The sequence below is a fragment of the Leptidea sinapis genome, chromosome 7, assembly GCF_905404315.1.
Source record: "Leptidea sinapis chromosome 7, ilLepSina1.1, whole genome shotgun sequence".
NCBI classification, from domain to species: domain Eukaryota; kingdom Metazoa; phylum Arthropoda; class Insecta; order Lepidoptera; family Pieridae; genus Leptidea; species Leptidea sinapis.
Window position 1 is genome coordinate 3,997,717 of NC_066271.1, and position 27,365 is coordinate 4,025,081.

At 33.7% G+C, this 27,365-nt stretch overlaps 3 protein-coding genes and 1 long non-coding RNA gene across 7 annotated transcripts; 2 read left to right on the forward strand and 2 right to left on the reverse strand.

Moving 5' to 3' along the window:
- Window positions 1-462: 462 nt before the first annotated feature.
- On the forward strand, window positions 463-3,095 carry LOC126965429 (serine/arginine-rich splicing factor 7-like). Its single transcript, XM_050809037.1, has 4 exons — window positions 463-645; window positions 732-913; window positions 994-1,187; window positions 2,799-3,095. The coding sequence occupies exons 2-4, from the start codon at window positions 737-739 to the stop codon at window positions 2,956-2,958; spliced, it is 531 nt and encodes a 176-aa protein (XP_050664994.1). The 5' UTR covers window positions 463-645; window positions 732-736; the 3' UTR covers window positions 2,959-3,095.
- A 2,005-nt stretch (window positions 3,096-5,100) lies between these two features.
- LOC126965423 (uncharacterized) lies at window positions 5,101-8,008 on the forward strand. 2 transcript variants are annotated; one of them, XM_050809031.1, is made up of 2 exons: window positions 5,101-5,487; window positions 7,107-8,008. In XM_050809031.1, exons 1-2 carry the CDS (start codon window positions 5,313-5,315, stop codon window positions 7,955-7,957), a joined length of 1,026 nt encoding a protein of 341 aa, XP_050664988.1. In that variant the 5' UTR covers window positions 5,101-5,312; the 3' UTR covers window positions 7,958-8,008. The 2 variants fall into 2 exon arrangements, with proteins under 2 accessions (XP_050664988.1, XP_050664989.1); XM_050809032.1 differs by lacking the exon at window positions 5,101-5,487 and having other exon boundaries at window positions 6,097-8,008.
- A 1,674-nt stretch (window positions 8,009-9,682) lies between these two features.
- Window positions 9,683-17,550, reverse strand: LOC126965472 (phosphatidylinositol 3-kinase regulatory subunit gamma). The gene is made up of 4 exons (XM_050809101.1): window positions 17,132-17,550; window positions 13,725-14,423; window positions 12,989-13,285; window positions 9,683-11,608 (listed from the first exon to the last, which is right to left on the reverse strand). Exons 1-4 carry the CDS (start codon window positions 17,209-17,211, stop codon window positions 11,383-11,385), a joined length of 1,302 nt encoding a protein of 433 aa, XP_050665058.1. The 5' UTR covers window positions 17,212-17,550; the 3' UTR covers window positions 9,683-11,382.
- A 2,215-nt stretch (window positions 17,551-19,765) lies between these two features.
- Window positions 19,766-23,632, reverse strand: LOC126965473 (uncharacterized). 3 transcript variants are annotated; one of them, XR_007729545.1, is made up of 6 exons: window positions 23,383-23,632; window positions 22,341-22,527; window positions 21,995-22,078; window positions 21,290-21,358; window positions 20,743-20,816; window positions 19,766-19,982 (listed from the first exon to the last, which is right to left on the reverse strand). It is a non-coding gene; the product is annotated as an uncharacterized LOC126965473 (long non-coding RNA). The 3 variants fall into 3 exon arrangements; XR_007729544.1 differs by having other exon boundaries at window positions 22,341-22,543; XR_007729546.1 differs by lacking the exon at window positions 20,743-20,816 and having other exon boundaries at window positions 22,341-22,543.
- Window positions 23,633-27,365: the final 3,733 nt, after the last annotated feature.

Sequence of the window (27,365 nt, forward strand, 5' to 3'; positions counted from 1 at the left end):
AAAGAGTGCCCCGCGGCACAGCCGCTCTCATTGTTTTTTGAATTACCAGTGCCCGCGGGCACGTCCGATGCGGAAAGGTGAAGTTGTAAGTAAGAGAAACCTAGAAAATTATTTAATAAGAAGTGAATTTGAATAACTTTTATTCAATCTCAATGACATAATTAGAAAAGTAAGTTTAAACGTACACCACTCGCCAAAGGGGTTTTACTGTTGAGCTTAGGCTAACCTCGCAATTCCACGCCGAGAAAAAACTTGTAAAAACAATATAGGCCATGGATTTGCATAATTTGCTATTTTAAATTATTGTCATATTATTATCTAATTAAACATAATATAATTATTTATTTCTATATAAGATGCAAACAAATCTATGCTGTAAATTATTATTCTCTATTAAAGATTTGGCTAAAAAAGTCCGAACTCCCAGTAAAGAGACATAAACACTAAAAAAAAAATATTTTCTCTCACCGCCGGCCATTTTGCGATCAAGCGTTACCTTTCGGTGCGGTGTGACATAGGTATATTGACTACTGTTTTAGCTGTAAATTATTAATTCTCTGTTTTAAGTGTACGTTCACTTGTATTTCTAATGTTGGTGATTATTGAAAAGGTTTAGTTTTAAGGTGTTTTATTTTTAAATAACCGGTAAGTAGACGTCGCATCATCGACGATATGACGCAGTTTAACTTAGCTTGTGTCTGAAATTATATCATAATTCCTATGATTTGTAGCCAACATGTCAAGATATGGTGATTGTAAAATTTATGTTGGTGATTTGGGAAACAACGCAAGTAAACCAGAACTCGAAGACGCTTTTTCTTATTATGGCCCGTTAAGAAATGTTTGGGTAGCTAGAAATCCGCCCGGCTTCGCGTTTGTTGAATTTGAAGATCCGCGAGATGCAGAAGATGCTGTAAGTCATACTAACAAAGCATTTAATCTGTGCTTACTCAAATGGCGTTCTTTTGTTTCAATATTTTCGACAATTTTTAGGTTCGTGGCTTAGATGGGCGAACTATTTGCGGACGCCGTGCGCGCGTTGAAATGTCTAATGGCGGCCGTGGCTACGGCGGACGGGGGCCTCCTCCGCGTTCTAGAGTTCCTCCTCGACCATATGATGACCGTTGTTATGATTGTGGCGATCGTGGACATTTTGCACGAGATTGCAGCCGCCGCCGTAGACGCAGGTGACTATTTTGATTTGCATGATAAGTTTTTGTAATTGTGTTTAATTGTATATGGAATCTTTTTGCTTTAAAAAAATTGTCATTATTTATTTGAAAAGATTCCAGCCCAAGGCTTCTATTCACATATACCAATGATAACTATGTTATAGGTTATCATTGGCCTGTGCGCCGAGACCAAACTCTTCAGTGTCTGCACTACTAATTGTCTGCGCTACGTAGATTACACTTCGCTGCGTGTTCTACGCTATACTTGGCTACCACCAATAACTTCGCTCTGCGAACTACGTATGACCTACGTGCACCCTCGGCTTGAGAACTGCATTAAGAATCATGTTATTTCTGCGCGTCACGCCTCGTCACGACACGACCCTACATAAGTAATCACTGCGTGCACTCAGTGAGTTACACATTTTATCCTGTATCCTCAAAGCAGACAAAATAACAAATTTTTCTTACATTAGGTATAATATGTTCTTAAAAATGGAGCACTGAAGAGTATAGTTCTAAAACTAGCTTTAAACCAGTTTCATAGCAGTGATTACAAACAACAAACAAAACAAGTGTATTAATTAAAACAAATGGAATTTGCTAATTTATTTCTAACTTTATATGGTTTAGTGCAGTTATTCAATAGCCATAGTCCCCCGTATGCTTTTTTGTCTTATTTTTTATTGCAACCTGTACTACATTCTCTGTATACAGATTTTTGTTGTTTCTCAACACCTGTGCCATGACTAGGATCATGCATTAAAAATGTGTAGCTCAAATTGATCCCCATTTTGTTTTTGTGAAAGTTCTCTCTATAGTAGATATAGAGCAGCAAAGATGGTGCACTTTGATAATTCCTATATTGTATAATAATTATTTGGAATATTATGCAATAAATATGTATTATGATCATGGGAGGCTCCTTTGCACAGGATGCTAGCGAGATTATAGGTACCTACCATAACGGCGACTTTCTCAAGGTGACTATTATTATTTAGATAGAATTATGCTGTATTAATTTTCACTCATAAAAATTAACAAGTCAAAGATATTTTCAACTTTGCATACCTAGAATTCAAATTTACTTTCAGACCATAGTTTATTTGCTTCATTAATCAATTCAGTCTTCCACAGTACTATAATATAACCTGTAAATGGACCTTTTTGTTGTTATACATTTACAATTGTCAAATATTATATTATCACAAAGGTTCTTTCATTAGGCATTTCAAAGCTCTAAAGGTGGTCTATTATATAAATCCATGTCCTTCCAAAGTGTTGTAATATACGATGATTTTCATTACTTTGTTGTGACTAATAGTATTGTTATACTATATCCCAAGGTGTCAGCATGATGTAATTGGGACAAATCTGAGTACACTTTTTGTAAGAGATGCACACAACAATCAGATCATGTTGTCACAGGTAGTAAGTAGTGTGATGATAAGCTGTAACACACAGTAGTTGGTAGGTACAGCTTAACATCAGGTGGGCAACACTATCTGCTTTTTTTTTTTTTATCCATTAAAATATTCTTATGAATGTGCAATAGGAGATGGATTTATAAAGTAGAATTTAATTGTTATATTCTATAAAATAACACGAGAATTTGATGTTTTACAGCCGCTCGAGGTCCCGTCGCCGCACACGTTCACGTTCACCGAGGTCTGGGTCCCGTTCCCGCAGCCGCTCTCGTTCCCGTTCTCGCTCCCGCTCCAAGGGAAGGTCCATGTCAAGATCGCGGTCTCGGTCACCATCTAAAGATTCCAAAAAATCGATTTAATTTCATAAAACAGTCACTACAAAGAATAATAATAAGACATCATTTTTTTTAATATTGTTTTTGTGGACAATGCAAAATACATCATTCCCTGTATTAGATTCAAGATAAAGTACTCATTAAATTTTCATTTTATAAAACTTGTTTTATTACTAAACACACACGAAAGTCAGAGAAGACTGAATAATAAAATGGTGGTATTGGTGATATTAGATTGTTATGCAAGGGTCAAAAGTAGTAAATTCCATTGTGGTTTTTAGAGTCCCGTAGCCAAATAGAAAAAACGGAACCCTTATAGATTCGTCATGTCTGTCTGTCCGTCCGTATGTCACATGCCACTTTTTCCGAAACTGCGAACTATGCTGTTGAAACTTGGTAGGTAGATGTATTCTGTGTACCGCATTAAGATTTTCACACAAAAATAGAAAAAAACATTAAGTGCTAGAATGAGCCCGCCCTGTAGCCTCTAAAATAAGAGAATGATAAAACTGAAAAAATAAATATGATGTACATTATCATGCAAACTTCCACCCAAATTGGTTTGAACGAGATCTAGTAAGTTTTTTTTTAAGACGTCAATCATATTATCAATAACTTAATTTAAAAAAATACACTTTTATAGCATGTAACTTGCTGCTACGGAACCCTTCATGGGCGCACTTGGCCGGTCTTTTTTTTAACGAGTACCTTTGGAATACCTACCTAGAAATTAATGACTAGCACATGTTACATTTCCATGGAGTGTGAAGAAAGTAGTTTATTTTTTAGCAAGTTGTCAAATATATAATTCTGGCAATACCAGAGAAATAACAAGAGTGCTGCCGGCCTATGTGAATCGTAGAATCTTGAATGTACCCCTGTCTTATCGTCGTTTAAATTAAACACCGCGCAAGGAAGCTCATTACATAGTGGTTGTGCGTACGGACAGTTCCTTGAAAACCGCAATGGAGTAACGCCACACACAGATGGTGAAAATGATATTCAAGCGGCGCCATTTGCGAAGTTAGCTGGTCAAAAACCTATTCCGAACACTCCCCGTGATGATAAATGCGGTAAAACACCAATGATGCAACGTCAGTTTAGTGATTGTTCGCGACGCAGGCAAAAGTACATATACCGCGGTCTCAACGCGTTTTGATGTCAACCCCGATTGTTTTATATTCGGATAGACAGTAGAGATTAAGGGTAAGCAGAAAACACGCAAACAAGATGATTTTATACAAGTTTTATTTATTTTATTACACATACCCTTAAGTATTATTTGTAGGTTGCCAATGCTTACTGTTGGTTGTAATAAACACTCCAGAGCTATTTTGAACTTCCATTTTTATTTACAGTTATACAAGTTTTTTCACCGGCATGACGCATTTGTTTAGTCTGAAACTCAGAAGAGTTATTCTTACAGCTTGTACTTATGGAAGCGAAGCTTTTATATGGATATTCTGGCCGCTCGCTGCGCGGGCTGTCTGCTCTAGTTGAACGTCCCTTAAGAGAGGAGAGGAGTTTAGTCACGAAGCGGTCAGGTTATTTCCACCAAGGCGGAGAGGTGAGAGCTGAAAATCAGTCAACTGATGTTTACAAAAGGAAGACGTCATGTCGTTACAAAAATTATATTAGTGGAAGGAATTAGAGGTTGAAAAAACACAATTAATTCTTCAAGGTATTAGGTACCTACTCCAATGGAGTATTTTAATATGCCCATGTTCCTAAGGCGCAATAATTGTTACGGCGCAGCTCCTAGGGATTACAAAAAAAGTTATGCACTTCCGCTTGGTTTGGTGTTGTCGTCTCGAAATGTACTCCAGCGCCTGCCATTGCGACAGCTGATACCACGGGCACCGTCTACGCAACATGACGTGGCTCCACCTCATTTTTCGCGCGCCGTTCGAGGCGACACTGAGAAGAGAATGAGAGCGCGGGTCGTTTTTTTTTTAAAAGGATGAATAATGACAGGACGGTATTACAACGGGTCCGTGCCAATGTCTTAAAAAGTTGCACCAAATGTATCGAAGTCAGTGACAGTCACCTCGAGCAGAAGCTGTGGTTGAGAGACGCTGAGTAAGTGGACATAATAATGAAATAAGTGTTGTTTTAGTACAACCTTTTCGTTGTTTAAGGGCGCTTTTAGTGTCACGCGGATTTGCTCACGCACGCGGGATTGGCCCGCATGCGTAGCATCCGCAAAGAACAATTTCATATAGGTATCTATTGTAAAGCGTGATATACGCACGCGGGACGCGGGGCGCTGTGCGGGGCGCCACCCCGGTGCGGGGTATCCGCATGCGTAAGCACTGCCTACAACTTCAGTGCCCATTTTAGAGTCGAACGGGGCGCACGCGCCGTATTGTACTGCCGAAATGAAAATCGATACAGAGCGAGTAATCATTGAAGTTCATCTGCGGCCCGTTTTGTGGGATAAACGCAATGAATTATACAAAAACAGGGACGCGAGAGAGGCTGCATGGAGAGATATTTTGAAGGAATTGGCACCTAACTACGAAAATTTGAGCGAAGAGGAAAGAAAAGAGGCGGGTATGTGTTTGGTTTATTATTTTATTTATACAAGCATCATTACTTTATTAATATAAGCATAATTATTTAATTCACAAATAACATCAAAAACCTTCTAAAACCTTTTGAGTTTAGTTAATTAATTATATATCGGTGTTGCCAGGAGACTTTTCCTTCATTGATAAAGTAATCTGCAAATATATCTCTGATATTACTTGCCGACGTATTACTACTTTCAGTCTGCTGCCTGGGTAGTGGTCCCGTAAAACCATTTGTGACAAATGTATGGCTGACCATGTATCCATCCCGTTTCCTTATGAAATTGTGAAGTACACATGCCGTCTTGACTATTAATTGTGCTAGATCTAACTTGACAGTCATGGATCTATGAAATATTCTAAATTTATTTGACATAATTCCAAAAGTGCATTCTATGTACCTTCTAGCTCTGGACAGACGGTAATTAAATATTTTCTTTTTGTAAGGTAAATTATCACGAGCATAAGGCCGCATCACATGTGATGATAAACCAAATGCCTCGTCTCCCACTATCACGAACGGCAACTTTGCTCTTACACTAGATGGATAAGCTACTTCGGGGCAAATAATAAGCAACTCTTGCGGGTCAGGGATACCCAACGTGTTACTTTCCAGTTTCGTATACAAATGACTCCTTCTAAAGATGGTTGAATCGGCGTTACTTCCACTGGTACCGACATTAATATATGTAAAATTATAATCAGCATCACACATTGCGAGGAGCACTACAGAATAATATTTCTTATAATTAAAATATAGTGATCCACTGTGCGGCGGTCGAATCACTCTTATATGTTTTCCATCAATAGCACCCAAGCAATTAGGAAAATTTGTATATGTGAGAAATCCCTCTGCGATTTCTTTCCATTTGATCCCATTAAGCTGTGGAATACATTCAGACTTTAGTTCAATCCATATTATGTAACAAACTTGTCTTACTATTTCGCTAATTGTTGCAATTCCAATCACGTAGGAATAGTGTAGATCAGTGAATGTATTACCAGTTGCCAAATATCTGAAAACAAAAACAATATATTAATAATATTATGATTATATAATATATTAATAATGCTGACATCAGACATAAGACGGCATGCACCGCTCGAATTTTACTTCAGAAGAAAAATAAATACCCTTAAGGTGAAAGGGCATGGAAGTAGCTAGCGCTAGAAGTTTTTAATTCGTTTTAACTACAGTACTGTAGCTACGTTAGATTTCTATCATTTGCCGAAAATTTTATCATAGGGGGGTATTTATGCAGTTATGATTTCATATGAAATGTTCGAAGTATAGTTATGTATCTCATATCTGCTAAAAGTGGCCACTTTTAGCAGATTTGAGATACATAACTGTGCTGTTAATATTTTATAAGAAATCTCCTCTGTATAAATTAACCCCTATGGTAAAATTTCCGACAAATGAAAGGAATCTAATGAAGCTAATTTTTGTTAAAACAAATTAAAAACTTACAGCGCTAGTGACTTCCGGAAGTTTTCACCTTAATATTGATGATGGCAAATTTTATTGGTACTGGTTTTGGGTAACTTGATCTGAAACTGTGTGTACTTTTGCCAACTACTTATTATATTTTGTCATTTCAGACAAGAAAATACAACAACGCTGGCGAACAGCAAGGGACACTTACCAGAAAGACAAGATATCTGAAAAAAATCAGCCATCCGGCTCTGGGAGTAAGAAGAAGAAGAAATATTCTTACTATGACATTTTGACTTTCTTAGACAGTACAACGGAAACTGCCGGAGAAGAGTCACTCTGTGAAGAAATGTCTGAACAAAGTAATTTAGAAACACCTAATGAGTCCACGCAACTAGGTACTTCACGTCAAGAAAGTTCTCAACTAACATCACAACGTAATTTAGAAACACGTAATGAGTCCACGCAACCAGGTACTTCACGTCAAGAAAGTTCTCACCCAACATTAAAACAAAAACAAGTAAAATCTAAAAAGCAAGCACCATCCGAATTTGAGGCACAGTTATTAGAATGCTTAAAGTCTAAGCAACTGGAGCTGGAAAGTGAGGATTTGGCTTTCTTTCAGTCTCTGCAGACTTCATTAAAAAGATTCACTAGATATCAAAAACTAATGTTCAGAACAAAAGTGTTAAATATAGTTATGGAAATGGAAAGTCAAACACAACCTGCATACTACAGCCCCATACCTACAACAAGTTCTAGTGCTTTTACTGAGCTTGACAGTTTGTCACCGATAAATCAAGATTACCAAACCAATAGTATAATCCAGGATACTTCCAGTCTTAACGACAATGCTATTAGTTCTGCTGCAGTGAATGATAATGAAACTCTTATTTCGACTGAAAGTCGCCTGTTTAATATCACGTCTTATGACATAATTTATAACCCAGCAACAACATCATCTACTGGCGAAAGTAATGTCAACGCTCAGGATACAAATTTACAAAGAAATGAATGATGTAAAATTTGATTTTTAATTTATGAATAAAACTCTTTTTATTAAAATGAGTACGATTAACTTTTTTTCTCCAGTTTCTCTCTAATTGTTTGTTTATTCATATGAGTGCGGTTGTACACACGGCACAGATCAAGTTACTCAAATCCAGTATAAGCGGGACTCCGACGGGTTACCTAAGTATGATAATGCGCAAGGTGCGAGTTCCATTTATACTGGTTTTGGGTAACTTGATCTGTGGCCATGTGTACTTTATCAGATAAAAAAAGGATTGTGTATGTAGTTGAAATCCCAAACCAATTACGAACTTTTTTTGACTTCAAATTACTGTCATGTGCAAACCTATAACTTTATATAATTTTATAAGTCGCGTGTGATGAAAGGTAGGAATGATTCCACTTTAAAGGCGACATTTTATGAGTGAAATAATCTGATTTTATGAAATTTCAACAATTAATAACCAATGACGCATTACTTTACGATATTTCAAACAAACAATCATTATTATACCGTTTATTTAGACTGGATAATTACTAGAACATGTGTTGTATGATGTCTCAATAATTGACCACGATGGTCAACTACTGAAAATATCATTGATTTGATTTTTCTGTTTAACATTTTTGCAGTTGACCAGAGTACATGACCATATTTTTTTTGCACATGTAAATTTACACATGACAGTAATTTGAAATCAAAAAAGTCCTTTACTGGTTTGGGATTGGTACGTTTATCCTACCTGTTCAAATCCCTTTCCACTAAATCATAGCAAGAAATTAAATATTTAAAATTTAAAACTTACCTTAATGTAATAGCGAGCCTCTCAATCGGTTGTATTGTAATCCTTCGTAAACTGCTTTTTTGTAGCTTATTCTCAATTTTACACAACAGTTCATCAAAAGAACGAATGGACATTCGAAAGTAATTTTTAAATTTACGTTCACTATTTTGTAGTTTTCCAAAATGTGTAACAAACGCCCCAGCAAGAAGCCTATTTTCAAGAAAGGGATCAACATGTACTCTTGTCTTCTTGTTTCGTCGTTTGTAAAGTATGTAAGCGACACATATTCTTCTGACATTGATCATTTTTGAACACGTCTATACCGTTACGCAGCCCGTAGAAAACTGAAACTCATGCTGCGTATGATCCGCAGCGTGAAATTTTACGCATGCGGGCCAATCCCGCGTGCGTGAGCAAATCCGCGTGACACTAAAAGCGCCCTAAGAGCCACAAAAAAAGGTAATATCGCCACCCGCGCGCCATTCCCAGGTAACATGAATGAAATCGGTCGGGAAAAATGACTATGGCCGCTATAACCTTTTTATCTGAGTACTTTATTACTTGTTTTTAATGTGCTTATGTCCAGAAAATGAATATGTGTTGTCACTACTTGATACCAAGATATTCGTTTAAGATACAGTACGGGATTTTTTAACACCTGTATGTGGATGTATTTTATTTAAGTCATTTTACTAACAGCTTGTATATTTGTTTCCGAATTTAAAAATAAAATTATAAAACTGTTGTATATAAACATTGCTCATTACCGTTAAAACTGGAATGCTCTTCAACACCGTACCATTTATTCATTACCTGGTAGCCTATCCAAACCCGCTCAAGTGCTGCAATTGGCTCAGTTGTGGTGACTTGCCCACAGAAGGCACAATATAAAGAAGAGAATAGAACAAGTTTGACAGTTATAGGAATTGAGGTAGAAAAAATAGACATTTTATACCACATTTTTTTTTATTAACATTTACTGTACGAATTTTATAAAATGGCATCATAAAAAGGATATTGAGTGTCTAGGCATTAGGTACAAACTGTTTGTAATCAGTTCGAAATTGAGTTTTTGAGATCAATGACTTATTTGTTAAATTAAATCATACACATCTATCATTAAATTAATCCAATTTTAAATCATAGTAATTTGATAATCACTACACTTTTCTACATTGTATATTAAAAAAATAACTTCAAAATCTCACTTATACATAAATAAATATTTTAATTAAATTATTACAAGTATCTACTTAATTTTATTAATGTGGTAGTTATTTGATATCGGTATAAGTATAGATAAATCAAAAATTAAGGTGTAAATTTTGAATTGGAGAACTTTCGATAAATACAATTTTCGAAATTGCTTATATTGAAAAGTGTGAAACCCTTTTGTTGTAAATAAATAATCGAAATTGTCACATATTATATGCCATATTTAAAATAAATATATTATATAAAATCAACTATACGCTTTAATCACAGTAACTTTAGATATAATACAATAGTCTAATAAATAAAAGCACACCATAATTTATTATTATAAATCATCACTTATATTGGGAACTATTATTATTATTATACAATAATAACTACTAGCAGCTTTGTACATTGCCCATTGCTCCAACACATTAATACTTGTTCAATGACTGATTAAAAGCCATAAATTTGTTTACTTATAAACCAGAATAAAAGTTATTGCAAGACCGTTTGTCCACTTCCACCGTCAACGGGTATGAGATGACAACGGCGATTTAGTAAATGTATGTATATACATTTGCCGGGTGTCCACTAGAACTGAAGTCCCGAGATCTTGACGGCAATACAAGACACATTTAAAAGTGTCCATCTACGACATCTTCATCGCACTGCAACAGCTTTTGATTATTTATATTAGGTAGGTGCAATAAATAAAAATAGATAAGAAAATTAAATACCATTTCTACATTAACAGAAATTATAGAAAGTAAAGAATGTTTATGGGATAAAACGATATGTTAGGTTATGTTGAACACAGTCATTCCTTAGTTTGTTTTATCTATACGCACTACCACGCATGATAACTACAACAAACTGACTGAACGATAGAGGTCGTCGCGTCTACTTAATCTCATCCAGAAATAATTTAATTGTCAGTAACATCCCGGTGATGGTGGACAAGCGGCCTAATTGTGAAATAATAGTTCAGCCTCAAGACATTCTCGAGCCTACATCACAAAAATTTTAATAATAAGATTTACCAAACTGCTCTAAATCAACTACACAATAATTTTACTCACTAAATAAGTTACAATGTGTTGTCACATTTTATTTCTGTGGGGCATGTTCAGAATTGATTTAAAATTGAGTTTTCTTAAAATAGTACTTTAGTTTAACCACAATCTACTATCTTAACAATAACAATATTATGAAGTATCCACCTGTAATACTTTAAAAATTTAATCACATACATATACTCACACATTACAAAAAAATTTACATCTACACCTACAATTTGAAGAACATTATACAAAGCACTTACAAAAAGATTTTCACCATTCGAAAATTGATTCAAATATCACATATCTCCAGACTATAATTGATAATGATTGCCATCTCATAGCAAACTTTAGCACTGACCGTTCCCTTTGGGTTTATGTGCTGCAATTTAAGGTAATACTTGTCGTTGTTCCCACTGTCGGTGCTGGTGAGATCGCATCGGAGTATCTTGATGATTTTCATGATATTGATATGATTCCTGTGAGTTGTGAACTTTCTTGTCTGGTTTATTGACCAAATGCGCATTGATTGGATATTTCAATGCAGTTCTTAACTGGTCATTATGCTCTTCTAAAGAATTAACAGCATAGTGGAGAACTAGCTCATTCAGTGTTCTGAAATTATATCAAAAGATATATTAACACAATATGCCACTCTAAAATTGGTTATGTGTTAAGGTGGTAGAATTGTTACTTAGTACACAGCTGGATACTAATAACCATTAACAATAATGTAAGGACCAATTTTTCATTATTTATTAAATCACACTTAAACTTGAGTGGGTGGACATCATTTTTGGCAAAATCATTTATTTACTTAGTTAAGTTTATGTAAAATAAACAGCAAGAATGATGTACTGTGGACAGTATACAAATTATAAATTGTCTCCCATGTGATTTTTAATAACAGGTCTACTGCTACATAGAACTGGTTTTACATTACAGTCAACCAAAATGAGTAACTAATAAGAAAATAAATCTGTTTTGATTCTGGGCACCGGTCATTACTATAATCAGTTATAAATTCGTTTACACCGATCAAATGACACACTCTAAGCTTGTTGGTCTACTGAAACGTGACATTGGCGAGTTGTGGTGCCCCTTCCACTAGAAAGAATAGAATAGAATAAAATGAGTAACTGAATTATAGTATTGATTATGTACATAAATACATGCACATAGTAAAATGTAATATGGCTTAACAAAAGATATAAAAATCTTTGATCTAGCTCATAATGAGATCCACTGCTTTCTTGATAATACAATCTTCGAAACAATTAAGCATTACAAATGAAGATATAAAGATTGGTTTATTGCCTCTTTAATCCTCTGAATATATTGCTTCTCCAACGAAAAGATTTAAAAGGGCTTATGTTTAATTACTTATATATCATGTCTTTACCAGTGGAAGGCTCCTTCGCACAGGATGCCGGCTAGATTATGGTACCACAACGGTGCCTTTATCTGCCGTGAAGCAGTAATGTGTAAACATTGCTGTGTTTCGGTCTGAAGGGCACCATAGCATGTGAAATTATTGGGCAAATGAGACTTAACATCTTATGCCACACAAAACTTTTGGGTTTTTCAAGAATCCTGAGTGGCACAGCATTATAATGAGCAGGACGTATCAATAACCGTCCCGAACATTCTGCTTGTCTTATCCCTTATTTTCATACAAAAATCACAAGCAATAGCTTATATACTAAGTTAAGAGTAATAACTCTTAACTTTAATTAATAGTAAAAAATATATATTAGAATATTTTCTTCAAATACTCCACTTAACCTAAAACACATATGATATAGTCTAAGTGTTTCATCACAAATCATAAAAAGGTGCAAAAATAGCTTTACAAACTACAGACAGTTCCCTGTCAAGTAATAGTCTAACTGACTTGCCATCAGATGACACCTTTTCATAAACAAACAGTTTTTGAGGAGAGCATAAAGATATCGTCAAATCAAATAAATCATTAAGTAGTTGGGTAATTCTTACTTGTAAATATTATACGGCTCAGCAAATCCATAACCTCTTTCAGTCTTAGATATAATACAGTGATACACCATATTATTACAACTTATTGATAAAGCTAATTGACCCGTTGAGTTGGGTCGTATTAAAAATGTCCCTTGAGGTTTCCCCTCTAGGAGTCTTGTAGCTGTGTCGCGGGTGCAGTTTTCAACCATCCATGTTATACATTCCCGGTGTGCATACAGCTCTTCCAGTTTGTGTATATTATCATCCTCTAAGGCCTGAATGTATTCATCAGATTTCCCTCTTCTTTGTAACCATCTGCATAAAAATATTAATAATTGTTTGATTAATCCAAATTAAAACCGTCAAATGTTACATAAATTGTGAATAATACTACCTTAAATTGTCATAGTCTTTGTATGCATAAATAAAATTTAAATACAATAGAGCAGGCTCTTAGGGGGCCACATATTAAAATCGTAAGATTTTAAAATGTGTGGATAAAATAAATCTTAATAAATAACTTTTAAAATGAATTAATTTTGCAAACAGCTGAAGACTACCTGGATTTTATATAAGTTAAATATAAGAAATTGCATTGTTTTTTTTCAGTTGAATAAAATCGGCTTTATTAAAGGATTAATAATAAATAAATTATATGCAATTTAAAAGAGTATTGGGTATATATTATTATCTTCAGGGTAGAAAACAGTAGCAGATAAGAAAATATTTAATGAAAGATTTTCGAAATACTTACATTTTGTAGCGGTCTTTAATTTTATACAAATTGATTACTTCCGATTTTAGCTTCGTTATTTCTCTTTCAAGTAATAAGTTTGATTCGACAGTTTCTCTGAGAATACTATGTAGCTGTGCTCTTGCTTGCCTTAAAGTATTAACTCTTGAAATCAACTGCCTATTATTTTCGATTAGATCATTTTTTTCGTGAGGCTGTGCTTCTGCTTGCATTTTCTCTTGTAGTTTTAAATGTTCTTCGCACACTTTTACTGTTTCTTTAAATGCATCAAGTGCCTGCCTCTTGAATTTAACTTCTTCTCTAAGCCTCAAATATTTTTCAGATCGTTCATTGTAATCTCTTGTTTTTAACAACAACTTTTTGTGGATTTCCTTATAATTAATTTCGAGAGTGTCATCATTGATGTTTTCACCACCATCATTCTCCTGGAGTCTTGACAATGGGTACATCAATTTAATGTCCAAACTACTATTGCAATGTGCCAGTGAGTATTCTCTATAAAACCTGACCAGATCAACAACCGAGTGAAATTCATAGGGGTCACAAAATCCATAGCGGCCATCTTGATTATATATTTTAATTAGTTTGTTTGTGCCTCCTTTTCTTACAGTTAAAGTGTACCCGCCATCTTTATTTGACGCATTACGGACTAGAAATGTGCCATCACATGTGTCCCTTAATTTTTCATTGGCTTCATCCCTGAAACAATGATAAATATAATTCAATATTACTTTTTTTGAATTGAATTCATTATAACTGCTGCAAAACTAAATGCTTTTTGCAACACTTCAAGATACAAAAATAATTGCAACTCTTTTCGTGACAAATATGGTACTAGGTCACAAAGACCTTTGGAAATTGGAACACTCTTAGTGATAGTGCAACATAAATATATATATAACATTAAAATATAACGTTTACATAGACCATTATTTTGTACCATTTTCAGTAAGCATAACAAGTTTATGTTTGTTCCTGGTGCTAACATCATGATTATTATATTTCTTGGTAATAATAATAACCTTATTAATTTATTTTTACTGCATGGCCACCTTAACTCTGGACCTCGCTGGAACGTGAAGTCTCCTCACATTCCCCTTTCACCCCCTCACGATCTTCTTGTTGTGACAGTACCGTTTGCACTTTCATTAACAGAAGGTACATGTCGTGATATTTTCGTGCTATCAGTGCTTTGTACAATCATTTGAAATATAATTGTATCACTGACTTTCTTAAAAAACATGCAAATAAATAATTATGTCAGAATATTTTTTTACAATTTAATATTAAACTACACATTTTTCTGCTAAATATTATTATTTTTATACATAGAGAAAAGAAAGGCTACAATTAAAATGGCTATTTCTAAAGCAACATAGGTATTTTGGCCACACATTAGATTTGACAAACAAAAAAAAATATCATATTTTCAATGATTTACTTACATAGCTCTAAATAATATAAGAATTAATGATAGCCATTTCCAAACTTTAGACAAGCGATCTTAACAATTATAAAATTATTAATTATTATTCATAAGATAATAAATTTGATAACAGTAACAAATAGCAATTTGTCACTTTAGCAGCATAATAAAATCTTGTAATTGACACCACTCCAGCAAAATGCACCATTTTTTTTTTAATTTTTCAAGAAAAATATTTTTTTTAGTTAAAATTTAGTATTGTGTCCCAGGTGGATGAAAGGGGAAGGGGGGAGGGAGATCTCCTAGCACAACATTCTCTTTAAAATCACAATCTCTTCCACCTAACCTGTCCGAGTTGGGGTATGACCCAAGTCTGAAGTTCACTTTTACATCCTTCTAGTGGCATCTTATGCACACCCACAATAACTAAAAACACTTACTTTCTCCTCACACATTTCTGGATTGTTATAAAAACAAACATATGATATGTCAAAAACGGGTCCTTTCTTGAGAGTTGATGTCTGTGATATGAGTCTTATTTTATGTATGCCAACCTGTTTCCACAGTAATACTGTATTCATTTTTCTATGTTTCATCATCATATTGGAGAATTTTGTCATCATTTTGTCAATTATATGTATATATGCCTGATCTCAACACTCTAATTACAAAACACTGATTATGTGATTTTAGCATGGCTTAAAACTCAAACCTAATTTAAAATAGATCGAAATGGATATTTCATTGAGACTGTTGTATTTCCACTTCAGAAAGCTACCATAGCATTCATATGATAGGTTCAAATCGGGTTATTATCCAAAATCACATATACATTACATTGGACCACCTTTCTTCAATATAATATATGCCAGATTCTAAATTCCTAACTACACAACCCTGATAATGAGATTTTAGCATGACTTAAAATTCAAAACTAACTTAATATGACAATATGTGAATTTGGATATTTCATTGAGACTATGTTGTCTGTCCACTTCAGAATGGTTTATTATTCACTATCACACATAGATCATATTGGAAAATTTCCTCATTCTTTGTTTATTATATACCTTTTTTACATTTATCTCACTAAATACACAATAATTAAGTTGTGATTTTAACATGACTTGTATTTCAAACCTCCTAACTTAAGATGAAAAAAAGGTGAAATTGGATGTTTTATTAATACTAGTGTTTAGAAGTTCAGAAAGTTAGCATTATCTATTAAAGTAACAAATTGAATCAAAAGAGAGAGTTACACCATGTTATCATCCATTATCACACATATTAGAACTTTTCACAGAGTTTCATCATCCTTCCTCTATTATCTATAATATGCCAGAATGCTACTCCCTAAATATTAAACAAATAAAATTTCATTTTAGTAGAGCATTAAAATACAGCCTTCCTTACTTAAGATGAATATAGGTGGAAATAAATATTTCATTGAGTCTAAGCAAATATTTGAAAAAAAATAATTGATTCCTATGAGAGGATCACACCATGTTCCATTACAATATAAAGAACATATTGGAGAATTTCATCATCTTTTTTTACTTCTTCAGTACTTTAAAGAATATTCCAAAAGAGTTGATGATTCAGACTTCATAATTCATAATTAAGAGAATAAATTAGTAATTTTAATCAACCCCTGTGGCCGTCTATGTGCTACTAAAAGACTCTTTAGAGATAAGAAAGACTATACCTAGTTTTTGATAATGTTGTGAAATGTCATATTAGATTAAGAATTAGATTCATTCTACCAATGTAACCAATATATTAGCATTATATGAGAGCTGTAACTACTTAAATTAACTGTTTACATACACTTTCGATATTCAGTGTAGTCAAAAGATATTAAATATTTAGTTAATAGAATTCAGCATTTTATTAATTTAACAGATTAAATACTTAAAAATAAGATGGTATACCATGTTCTATAGAACAATCACAAAATTTACATTAGGCTAGTTATACTTACCGAGTGATATCGCCCCAGTACCAATCGGCATTTTCTAGACTTTCTTCCGCTGACTGCTGAGGTGCACCTATTTCCACCATTATTGTGGCATCAAGCTATTTTTATTTAACGGCTCCTTAATGAAAAAAAAACACATATAACTTAATAAGACGATGAGCTGCGGCTCTTAATCTAGCACCAAATAACTTCCGCCCGATTGAGGTTACGCTTGGTCATATTTCACTTCTACACCACCGGCAGTCGACACGATCGCAATTATATTTAGTAAAACATATATAATAACACAAAATGTTACTCTTCACAGAATTTATCCTCAATTTAAAACAATTTTGAATCATGAAATCGAAATCATAATCTAACATAAAATTCACAAAGAAAATAGGTACCTATTGCTTCTATGCCTACTTGCACATAGCAAAGAGAATTTAAGCACTACGTTCAAGAGGAATTTAAGATTAGAACTCAGTTAACAGCTTTTAACATGTCTACTAATCTATGGCTAGATGGATACACATAGACGATTAATTTAGGGTTCGGTGTTGGGACTGTGGGGATCTATTTATTAATATAATACTATAGATAGAAAGAAATCATAAGACTGAGATTATCAATTATCCAGGAATACAAATATGTCATAAAGTAATCCCCTTATAAAAGTGAATATAAGTTTGTTAGTTACGCTTTCACGCTTAAACCACTGAAACGATTTGATGAAATTTAGTACAGAGATAGACTAGAACTTGGAAAAGCACATAGGCTGTCTTTTATCATATAAGAATTTTGGGATAGGGGGTAGAAATTTGTATGAAAGTTAGGAATTATCAAAGATGACACCATGAAACTTTGTATTAGGCACTTGATATGAAGAAATATATATGTTTTGTTCTAGCATTTTTGAAATTTCGACTTGTGTGGGATTGGAAAATGGGCGACGAACGTTCGTATGGAGACTAAACAAAATCACGCTTTCACGCCTAAATTTTAATTCGATTTTGATTATATTTGGTATAAAAATAGACTAGACCAACTTGAGAAAGAACATGAACTGCCTATTATTGTAGAAAAGGGCATGGACAGCTTGCAAGAAGGAATGAAAATAGAAAGTTAATAAACTTTCGTTCCAGCGATTTTGAAATTTTGACCTTGATGGGGATGAAATTGGAGATGAACGCTCACAGGGAAGTTCAAAAAAAATGTGGGAAAAATGTTATGGCTGTACAAGAACAGAATCAGAAGTTCCAGAGTTAGTGCGGAAGAATGTTGCAGCAGTGCAAACTCTTGGTTTGGGTAAATGTACGATGTCCCACAAAAAGGCAATTGAAGCCTTAGATCACACAATGAAAGATAGCAAAAGTAACCTGGATGTGATGTGTGGTGACTTGGATGAGATGGAGATAAATATGATCGATTTCAACCATTGCAACCGATTTGCCATTTTAGTTACAGAGTAGTACCTACAGTTTCTCCTGAAAGCAGTATTTGCTATGTCAATAAACAAAGCTCCAGACGCTTAAAGGTGCAGGTGTACATTTAGAATTAAATTGGTTTTCCCACTGGTCACTTTGTGTAGCGTGCTAACGAGAATCAAACCCGTAAAATCTTTATATTTTAGCAAATGATGTGAATACTAAGAAACGTGGCTTATAAAAAAAAAACTACGTTTATAAAAAACGACTTCAAAAACTGAAATTTATCAAATACCTAAAAATTTAATTTAATACACCTCTTATGCAAGCCTTTACCCTTAATATTAACAAAATACTATTATTTATATGTGCTACCTATTAATAGGTTTTAAGTCAGTGCCAAGCCTTAAACAAAATAAAACTTAATATTATAAACGCTCGAAGTCACGCGTGGCCAGTGTAGGTACCTTTATTACATTTGGCTTGGCACCGACTTCAAAGCTATCAATATGTAGCACTTACAAATAATAGTATTTTATTAATGTTAAAGGTTTGCATAAGAGGTGTATTAAATAAAATTTTTAGTTATTTGATAGGTAGGTTTTCAGTTTTCCCTTTTTACTTTTCAGTTTTTGAAGTCGGTTTTTTAAACGTAGTTTTTTTTTATTTTTTACGTTTTAGTGTCAGTTAATAATTATCATAGAGGTCTTACTCATAGAAGAAGAAATTAGTGACTTTTGCAAAGAGTATAATAATATATAGGGAAAAGAGAGCCCTCTCTACGCATTATGAGCTGTCTATTTGAAAACTAGCGCCATCTGAATATTGGCCCCGAAAATAACTATATATTAGCTCGAAATTATGAAATTCACATCAAATTATGAAAAAAAGCGCGTGCACCTTCCTTAAAGGCCGGCAACGCTCTTGTGATTCCTCTGGTGTTGCAAGAGAATGTGGTCGGCGGTGATCACTTAACACGAGGTGACCCGTACGCTCGTTTGTCCTCCTATTCCATTAAAAAAAAAAAACATTTTTAATGTTGTGACGTAATTAAATAACCAACTCTACTTTTTAATGTAGGTATTGCAATTTTTTACCATGTTGGAATTGCGCGTAGAGTTAGTTATTTAATTTTGCCACAACATAGAACATAAAGGATAGGATTTAGTAATGTTGGTATGAGTAATTGAAGTAATTGGGTGGGAGAAATAAAAAGCAATGTTTGCATATTATTTTTTATTTTTATAATGTTTATGTTTATCATAATATTGTTAGGCAGCTGTTTTTGTTTCGTCTTCACCCACATATGTTAATTTTCCTCACAAAATTCGATTGATCGATCTGCACCACCTTTTAACCTTGCTTTGAAATATTGTCCTTTTTTCGCAAGCGCGATATTTCTGCTTGAAGATGCTTGATCTTTGTGCGCTGTGGAGCCATTAGATCTGTGAAAGAATGTTTAATTTACAAATTGTATAGTATTATATGGTATTCAATAAATGGACAATATGAAAAGGTCAGTTCAGTCTTAAAGTCTATATATATATATATAAAAATGAATTGCTGTTCGTTAGTCTTGCTAAAACGTGAGAATGGCTGGATCGATTTGGCTAATTTCGGCCTCGAATTTTTTGTGGAAGTCCAGTAAAGGTTTTGATAAGAAGAAGAATTTAATATGTACAGCACGACGTCTGTCGGGTCAGCTAGTAATGAATAAAAATATATTCAAAATTTCATTCCCACACGGACATTAGCTGTTCTCAATCCTATCAGGTACCAATGCAGCCTTCATCAAAAAAGACATTTGGCTCAATAATCTTATGTCATGTCATGCATTAATCTGCTGTTATAAAATTACTGTCACATTTATGGTTAATGTTTGTTCAATAAAGACCTTTCGAATTTCTTATGAGTGTTGTAATATTACATCAAAGCCCGCCATTATCAGGGGTGCTACTCCCTAACTTTGCTGACTCACATACTACAAAATAAATGATGGGCCATTACAAGAATCTTGCTGATTTTTGTCCCCAGCTCCGGGACTATGAGGGAACTACTTTGCCCACCTAGACAAAAGATCATAAACTGTGTCAAATATCATACAAATTTATTCAGCACTTTTTGGATAAAAAAGTATAAAAACAATATTTTCAAAAGAAATCAGAATCTTTCCCATTTGTAATATTAGTATAATAATATTAATACCTTTTCCAGCTGTTCTTTTAGGCTTGTTAATAAAACTATAATTATGTTCCAGCGTCAAGCACCATGAGATGCATCTAAAATTGGAAATAATACTTATGTAGTTTGTTGCCCACTTTGTCAGAGTGAATTTTAACTATACTTTTCAAATGATTTCAATTGTCAATTTCAATCAGCCGATAATGGAGAAAAATAAAAATAAAACCAAAAATCAAATCATAATGAAGTAGCACTCAGAAAATGTAGAACCAGGGCAGCATTTCTTAAGAGTCTAGAGCTCAAATTAAATCACAAGTTGAAATAATTTGTCAAACAAAACTAAACAAAAAAACAAAAATAAGCCATTATAGAAAAAAAGACATACCGACACTACTCACAAAATTTAAAATTATAAAATTTTGTTTTTGTTTATGGTTTAGTTGTGTATAATAGATAGAAATATATTATAATAATATTTTGGTATGTGTTCAAAACAAAATATAATCATTAATTTATATATTTATTAGTTTTGATAATAGCCAACAAATTGAAAAAAATATGTGAATTTTACTTGCAGCCACAGGTTGGAATGTTGTTGAAGTTGATGCTTTTTCTAAAATAAAGTTGCTCACATATGGCTCTGTAAATAATAAATATAATAATAGATTAATGATTATTTATTATTTGTATGCCACAGAGAACCGGAGAACTTTTATTGTGATTTGTAAAATCTTATGTAACTGAAATGAAATTATGAAGACTATATTATATGAAAACATGACATAAAGATCAAGATCAAATGTGGGATTTTCAATCAATAACATTTTATGGGCCCAAGATTTTAAAATTACAACCAAGACATACATCAAAATTTTGTATGTGTATGTCCATAAATATCAATAATTTTAAGAAGATACATAAAAGACATGGGATTAAAAGCAGAACAAAATCAAATTGTCAATGCTCTTTGACTGAGTTTGACGTTATATTCTTTCTGAATATTTTATTTGAAATAGGATATAATATCACTTACAGAAAGTCAATACTACCTATTGGAAAAAGTATACCTCAGACCTGAGAAGTAAGGCCATAAGATACTCAGCGGGCTTCTTTTTTTACATAAAAATATGGTGACAATATTAAATCATATAATAAAATTTATTATTTAATACCCTGAGGGTGGCCGCTCCATGCCATTTCTGTGGTATCATTAAGAATGTCACTTATGGCATAGTAACCTTTATGACATTGTAAATAAGTTTTAAAAATTATTTACCTGAACAGTCTTGCTGTATTATTGTAGGCAGTAAATGTTGTGTGGATGAAGCTTGTCCTAAAATTACTTGACTCTGTAGTTGTCCTGAAAATTAATGTGAATATGTAAAGATTATGTTTCATTATTTAATGATTATCATAGATATTGAACCAGTTTCAGCTAGAAATGCAACCATTGAATTTTGTAATCACAACTGTGTAAGAAAATCAGGTGTTTCCAGAATGATACAATATACCTTCAAAAAAACCATCAACTCAACAAAGATTCTTAGTGGTGTGACTAAATCTGACAGAGTAAGGAATAGAATCAAATATTAACTCAATATGTCTTAAATTAGGGGACTTACCAAGCAGATGAAGCATCGGAACTGCCAATGTGCTTAGCCATTGATTATGATTTCTGTGTCTGTCAGAAAAGTGTATATCACAAATTCTCTTCTTCTTATAACATTCAAGATCAGATGTTTAAGGGTTTCCACCAACAAGACTGACCCAAGTTTTAAACTGTTCAGGAATTTGACAGCATCTGGGAAACTATGCATTGGAAACTCTAAAAATAATAAAAGGCATAAAAGGCATTTATTTTCTCAAAATTGATTCCTTTAGAATTCTTTTTGATGTCATTTCTTATACTACTAGATACTACTACCGCTTCGGAAACAAATAGCTTTCTGAGAGAGAAGAAGCGGCGCAAGAAACTCTCCCAGCATTCTTTTTTTTTGCGCTCTTTTCACTGAAAATATACAATATTGTACAGTCGCTATAAAATAATCACAATCTAGTCCCAGGCTGTCCGATCATTTAGATATTCAGCAGTGGAGTAATAGGATTTACGACAGAGCCATTTTTTTATAAAACATTTAAATTTATTTATAGATAATGCCTGAACAGTGGCTGGGACTTTATTGTAGAAGTGTATACATTTACCCTTAAAGCTATTATGTATCTTATGAAGCCTACTAGAATTAGTTACAAGCAATAATAAATAACATTATTGAATAAATTGAGTGACTATTAAAGCCATCAGACAAATTGTGATAACCTAGTGTTATGACCATTGGGCTAGTATTAGATTTTGGACTCATATATTGACTTTTCTCTTGATACAAATGATGTCAGAAACCAGCACAGCTGTCAATTATTATTAAACCATATAAGTCAGGGGGAGTCTGAAGTCTGACATAAGGTGATTTGAGGGATTGGAATTTAATCTTTGGGGCAAGATACAGAAAACCGGTATGTTTATAATAGTTTTAACCATGATTGCAAATTCAATCTACGAACCGGTAGTAGAACCTGAGAGTAGAACAAACCTTATATGATACTTTATTTATCACAAGATTAGTCAATAAACTACACTATTAAGATTTAAGAGAATAATTTACTTACCACGGAGCGCACAACCGAAAGCACAACGTCTCGGCATTACACCAAAGTTCATAAATTCCACAAACAAAAGTGTCTCTATCACAAAAAGTAGAAATACACAGAATAAGTAGATTTTTGGAGGGAATTTGCAACAGCAAGGCGGAAGATCACAAGGCTCGACTCGACGCACTTACACTTCGATTTCAATACCAAAAATATGCAAAATAAAACACGAGAGCTACATACATGCGCAAAGTGCAAACGCTAGAAGTAGCCGCCATGTTATGAGTGACAGCTGACAACGCTTTAGTTTTGGGGCCAACTATCAGATGGCACTACAGTTTTCTGAAAACGTCTCTATGGACTTTTGGTTACTATGACTACAAAGCAGTTATTACGTTGTTATGAGAATAAAAAGTTGTAATTTTTTTTATAAAATTGTTTTCTTATATTAAATAATGGTGAATGCACTGATTTGCTCATAGTTTACTGCTGATACTCTGCTCTATCTCATATAACAGGTTATGGGCCCAGAAACGGGAATAAAAAGAAAAATGAGTAATCACGTGCACATAGAACAATTGAAAAGAGAAAACTACGATACATGGAGGATCCATGCAAAAGTTGTACTGTTAAAACTTGGCCTTTGGAGCTATGTTTCAAATAAAATTAAGAAACCAACGCGAGAAGGTGATGCATTGAACGACTATATGGAAAAAGATGAGTTAGCATTAGCCGAGCTCTCATAATATCACCGGGCGAATTAAGACAAGTTAAAAATTGTCAAACAAGTAAAGATGTCTGGGATACGCTAGAAAGCATATATTATAGCATAGGTCCTGCAAGAAAAGCAAGCCTATTAAAAGAGTTGATATTGAAGAAGATGAAAGATGGTGATAATATTGTCAATCACTTGAATAAATTTATGGATATCGTCGATAAACTAGCAGATATGGACATACCAATTAATAAAGATCTTCTTAGTATTATGATGCTTTACAGCTTACCTCAATCTTTTGAAAATTTTAGAATTGCAATAGAATCCAGGGATGATTTACCACATCCAGACAACTTGAAAATAAAGATAATTGAACAAGCTGAGGCAAGAAAAAATATAGCTAGTATAAGTGAACAAAACTCTGAACAAGAGGCGCTGTATAGTAAACTACGTGGCAAAAATTGAAAACTTCATTGTTAAATGTTTTAAATGCAAAAAGAAATGACACAAAGCTCACGAATGCTGGTCAAAAGTGGATCGAGTTAATAAAAATAATGCAAGTCTATGTTGCTTAGAAGAAACATGCCTAAATACGTCTGAAAATAAAGAAAAAATTAAGAAATGGTGTCTTGACAGCGGATGTACGTCACATATGAGTCATGAATTGAAAAGATTCATTAATATGGACAAAGCTGATAACAAAACGTTAAGGTTAGCATCAGAAAACTGTCTTGCACAAATCGAAGGACGAGGTCCAGCAAAACTTTACACCTATAAAATACCAAATCTGAAACTAACTGAAGCCTTGTACGTACCATCGCTGACTACAAATCTAATGTCAGTTGGAAAAATAACAGACAAAGGTGGAACAGTTTTATTTAAACAGAAAAATGCTACCGTGATGCGAAACAATAAAATTCTGTTAAAAGCAGAGAAACATTCAGATGGTAGACTACGTTAAAGAAAACATAGAAGAGAAAGCTAATTACTGCGAAGCAAGCAAAATGCAGCAATGGCATAGAAAGTTAGCACATCTAAATGAACGACAAATGAGAATAAATAGCACTTGATAAGAAAATTATGGAAGGCTTAGAATTCAATAAAAGTGACACAGTTAAACACTGTGAAGTCTGTGCTAAAGGCAAAGCAACAAAACTACCGTTTAATGCACCTAAAATGAGCAACGCCCAAATGAAAGATTAGAAATTGTGCATACTGATGTATGTGGTCCCATGAGGCAGCCATCGAAAGGGGGTTCCAAATACTTCATCACATTTACAGATGATTATTCAAGATATACAAGAGTATATACAATGAAAACTAAGGATGAAACTCTAACTAAATTTAAGGAATTTAAGAATGAGGCTGAAAGATTTACCAAAAAGAAGATAGTATGCTTACAAAGTGACAATGGGACAGAATATATTAACAATAATTTTGACAAATATTTGAAGGAGAATGGCATCAAAAGGAGACTTTCCGCACCATACACTCCAGAACAGAATGGCTTAGCAGAAAGAAAAAATAGGACATTGCTTGATAAAGCTAGATGTATGTTGATAGACGCCAATATGAAAGAAGTTTTTTGGGCTGAAGCTATTAATACACCTAACTACTTGGCAAACCGTAGTCCTTGCACAAGTATTGATAACGCGACTCCATTTGAAAAATGGGTAAAGAGAGTTCCGTCTGTAAGACATTTTCACATATTCGGAACTAAGGCGTTTGTACTTGAAAAAGGAAAGAAAAATGCAAAATTTGAAGCCAGAGCGACACCTGGAATTTTTGTAGGATATTCGGAAAATCACAAGGCATACCGGATTTTCAACCCAAAAACAGACCAGGTAATGATCAGCAGAGATGTCAAAATACTATACAAAATGTTTTATGAAAACGAGATCAAAGGAGAACAAAAACAAGATGTAGTCAATAAAAAAGAAATGGAAATTATATTTTCTCCTGAAAAAGAAAATGTAGAAGATAATAAAGATATGAAAAAGCATGAAATTGATGAAACTGAACAGGAATTGAACAGTGATGAAATATTTGTTGACGCAAATACAGAAACAGATGAAATAGTTCCGACTGGTTCTACTGATAAAAGACAGAGAAAACCACCAGCATGGTATCAAGATTATGAGATGGATGCTGAACAATCATTCCTCTGTGAAATAGACGAGAACATGAATGAATGGGAAGATGCAATAATAAGCGAGATTGAATCTCATCTTAAAAATAATACTATAAAATTGTACACAGGAACGAAAGCAAAAATTTGATTCATAGTAAAATTAAATTTTAAAATATAAATATAATGCAATGGGAGAAATAGATAGACGAAAAGCAAGCGAAAAATCTGGATAAATATTTAAAGTACATAATTACACGTGGAAAAGACAAAGAGTTGATTAAAAAAGCAAAAGAAATGCTTTTAGATATAAAAAGATACAAAAATAATGGGATATGTCAACTAAACAAAGCCATATATGGTTTTAAACAAGCAGGAAGACAATGGTTCTTAAAGTTACATGAGAAATTATTGGAAATCGGATTTAAGAATTCTTCAGTGGATCCTTGCTTGTATATATTAGAAAAAGGAGGAGAAAAGCTGTTTGCAAACATTTATGTGGATGACTTAATACTAGCATACAAATCAGAAATGTTGTTACGAGAAGTCAAAACAAAACTGCAAAAAGTTTTTGAGTTACGAGATATGGGTTCACTCCATCATTGCCTGGGCATACAATTCACCCATGTAGGGGGAGAAATAACATTGTCACAGGAGAATTATATTGAAAATTTAATAAATATGTTAAACATGGCTGAATGTAAGCCAGTGTCAACGCTAATGGAGACTGGTCTGAAACTGGAGAAGGGTAATGGACTCACAGAGATGGAGAATATACCATACCAAATGTTAATTGGATCTCTAATGTACCTCGCTGTAGCCACAAGACCAGATATAATGTTTGCTGTTACTTATTTGAGCCAATATAATACATGTTTTGATAATACATACTGGCAAGCTGCAAAAAGGGTAATTCGTTATTTAAAAGGAACGAAGAATGTAACCATCAGATATAAACAATCAGGAATGGCACTAACAGGCATGGCTGACGCTGACTGGGCGGCATGTACCGTTGACCGTCGTTCATATACCGGTTATATTTTTAAGTATGGTGGTGGCCTTATCAGTTATGCAACAAAGAAACAGAGAACAGTGGCTTTGTCAACAGCAGAAGCCGAATATATGGCTATGACAGAAGCAATGAAGAGAGCTTTACAC

Coding starts and splice junctions, on each gene's coding strand:
- LOC126965429 (XM_050809037.1), top strand. CDS start 737: ATGTCAAGATATGGTGATTGTAAAATTTATGTTGGTGATTTGGGAAAC. Junction 914..993: donor CGCGAGATGCAGAAGATGCT/GTAAGTCATACT, acceptor GACAATTTTTAG/GTTCGTGGCTTAGATGGGCG. Junction 1,188..2,798: donor AGCCGCCGCCGTAGACGCAG/GTGACTATTTTG, acceptor GATGTTTTACAG/CCGCTCGAGGTCCCGTCGCC.
- LOC126965423 (XM_050809031.1), top strand. CDS start 5,313: ATGAAAATCGATACAGAGCGAGTAATCATTGAAGTTCATCTGCGGCCC. Junction 5,488..7,106: donor AGAGGAAAGAAAAGAGGCGG/GTATGTGTTTGG, acceptor TTGTCATTTCAG/ACAAGAAAATACAACAACGC.
- LOC126965472 (XM_050809101.1), bottom strand. CDS start 17,211: ATGGTGGAAATAGGTGCACCTCAGCAGTCAGCGGAAGAAAGTCTAGAA. Junction 14,424..17,131: donor TACTGGGGCGATATCACTCG/GTAAGTATAACT, acceptor TCATTGTTTCAG/GGATGAAGCCAATGAAAAAT. Junction 13,286..13,724: donor ATTAAAGACCGCTACAAAAT/GTAAGTATTTCG, acceptor ATTTTTATGCAG/ATGGTTACAAAGAAGAGGGA.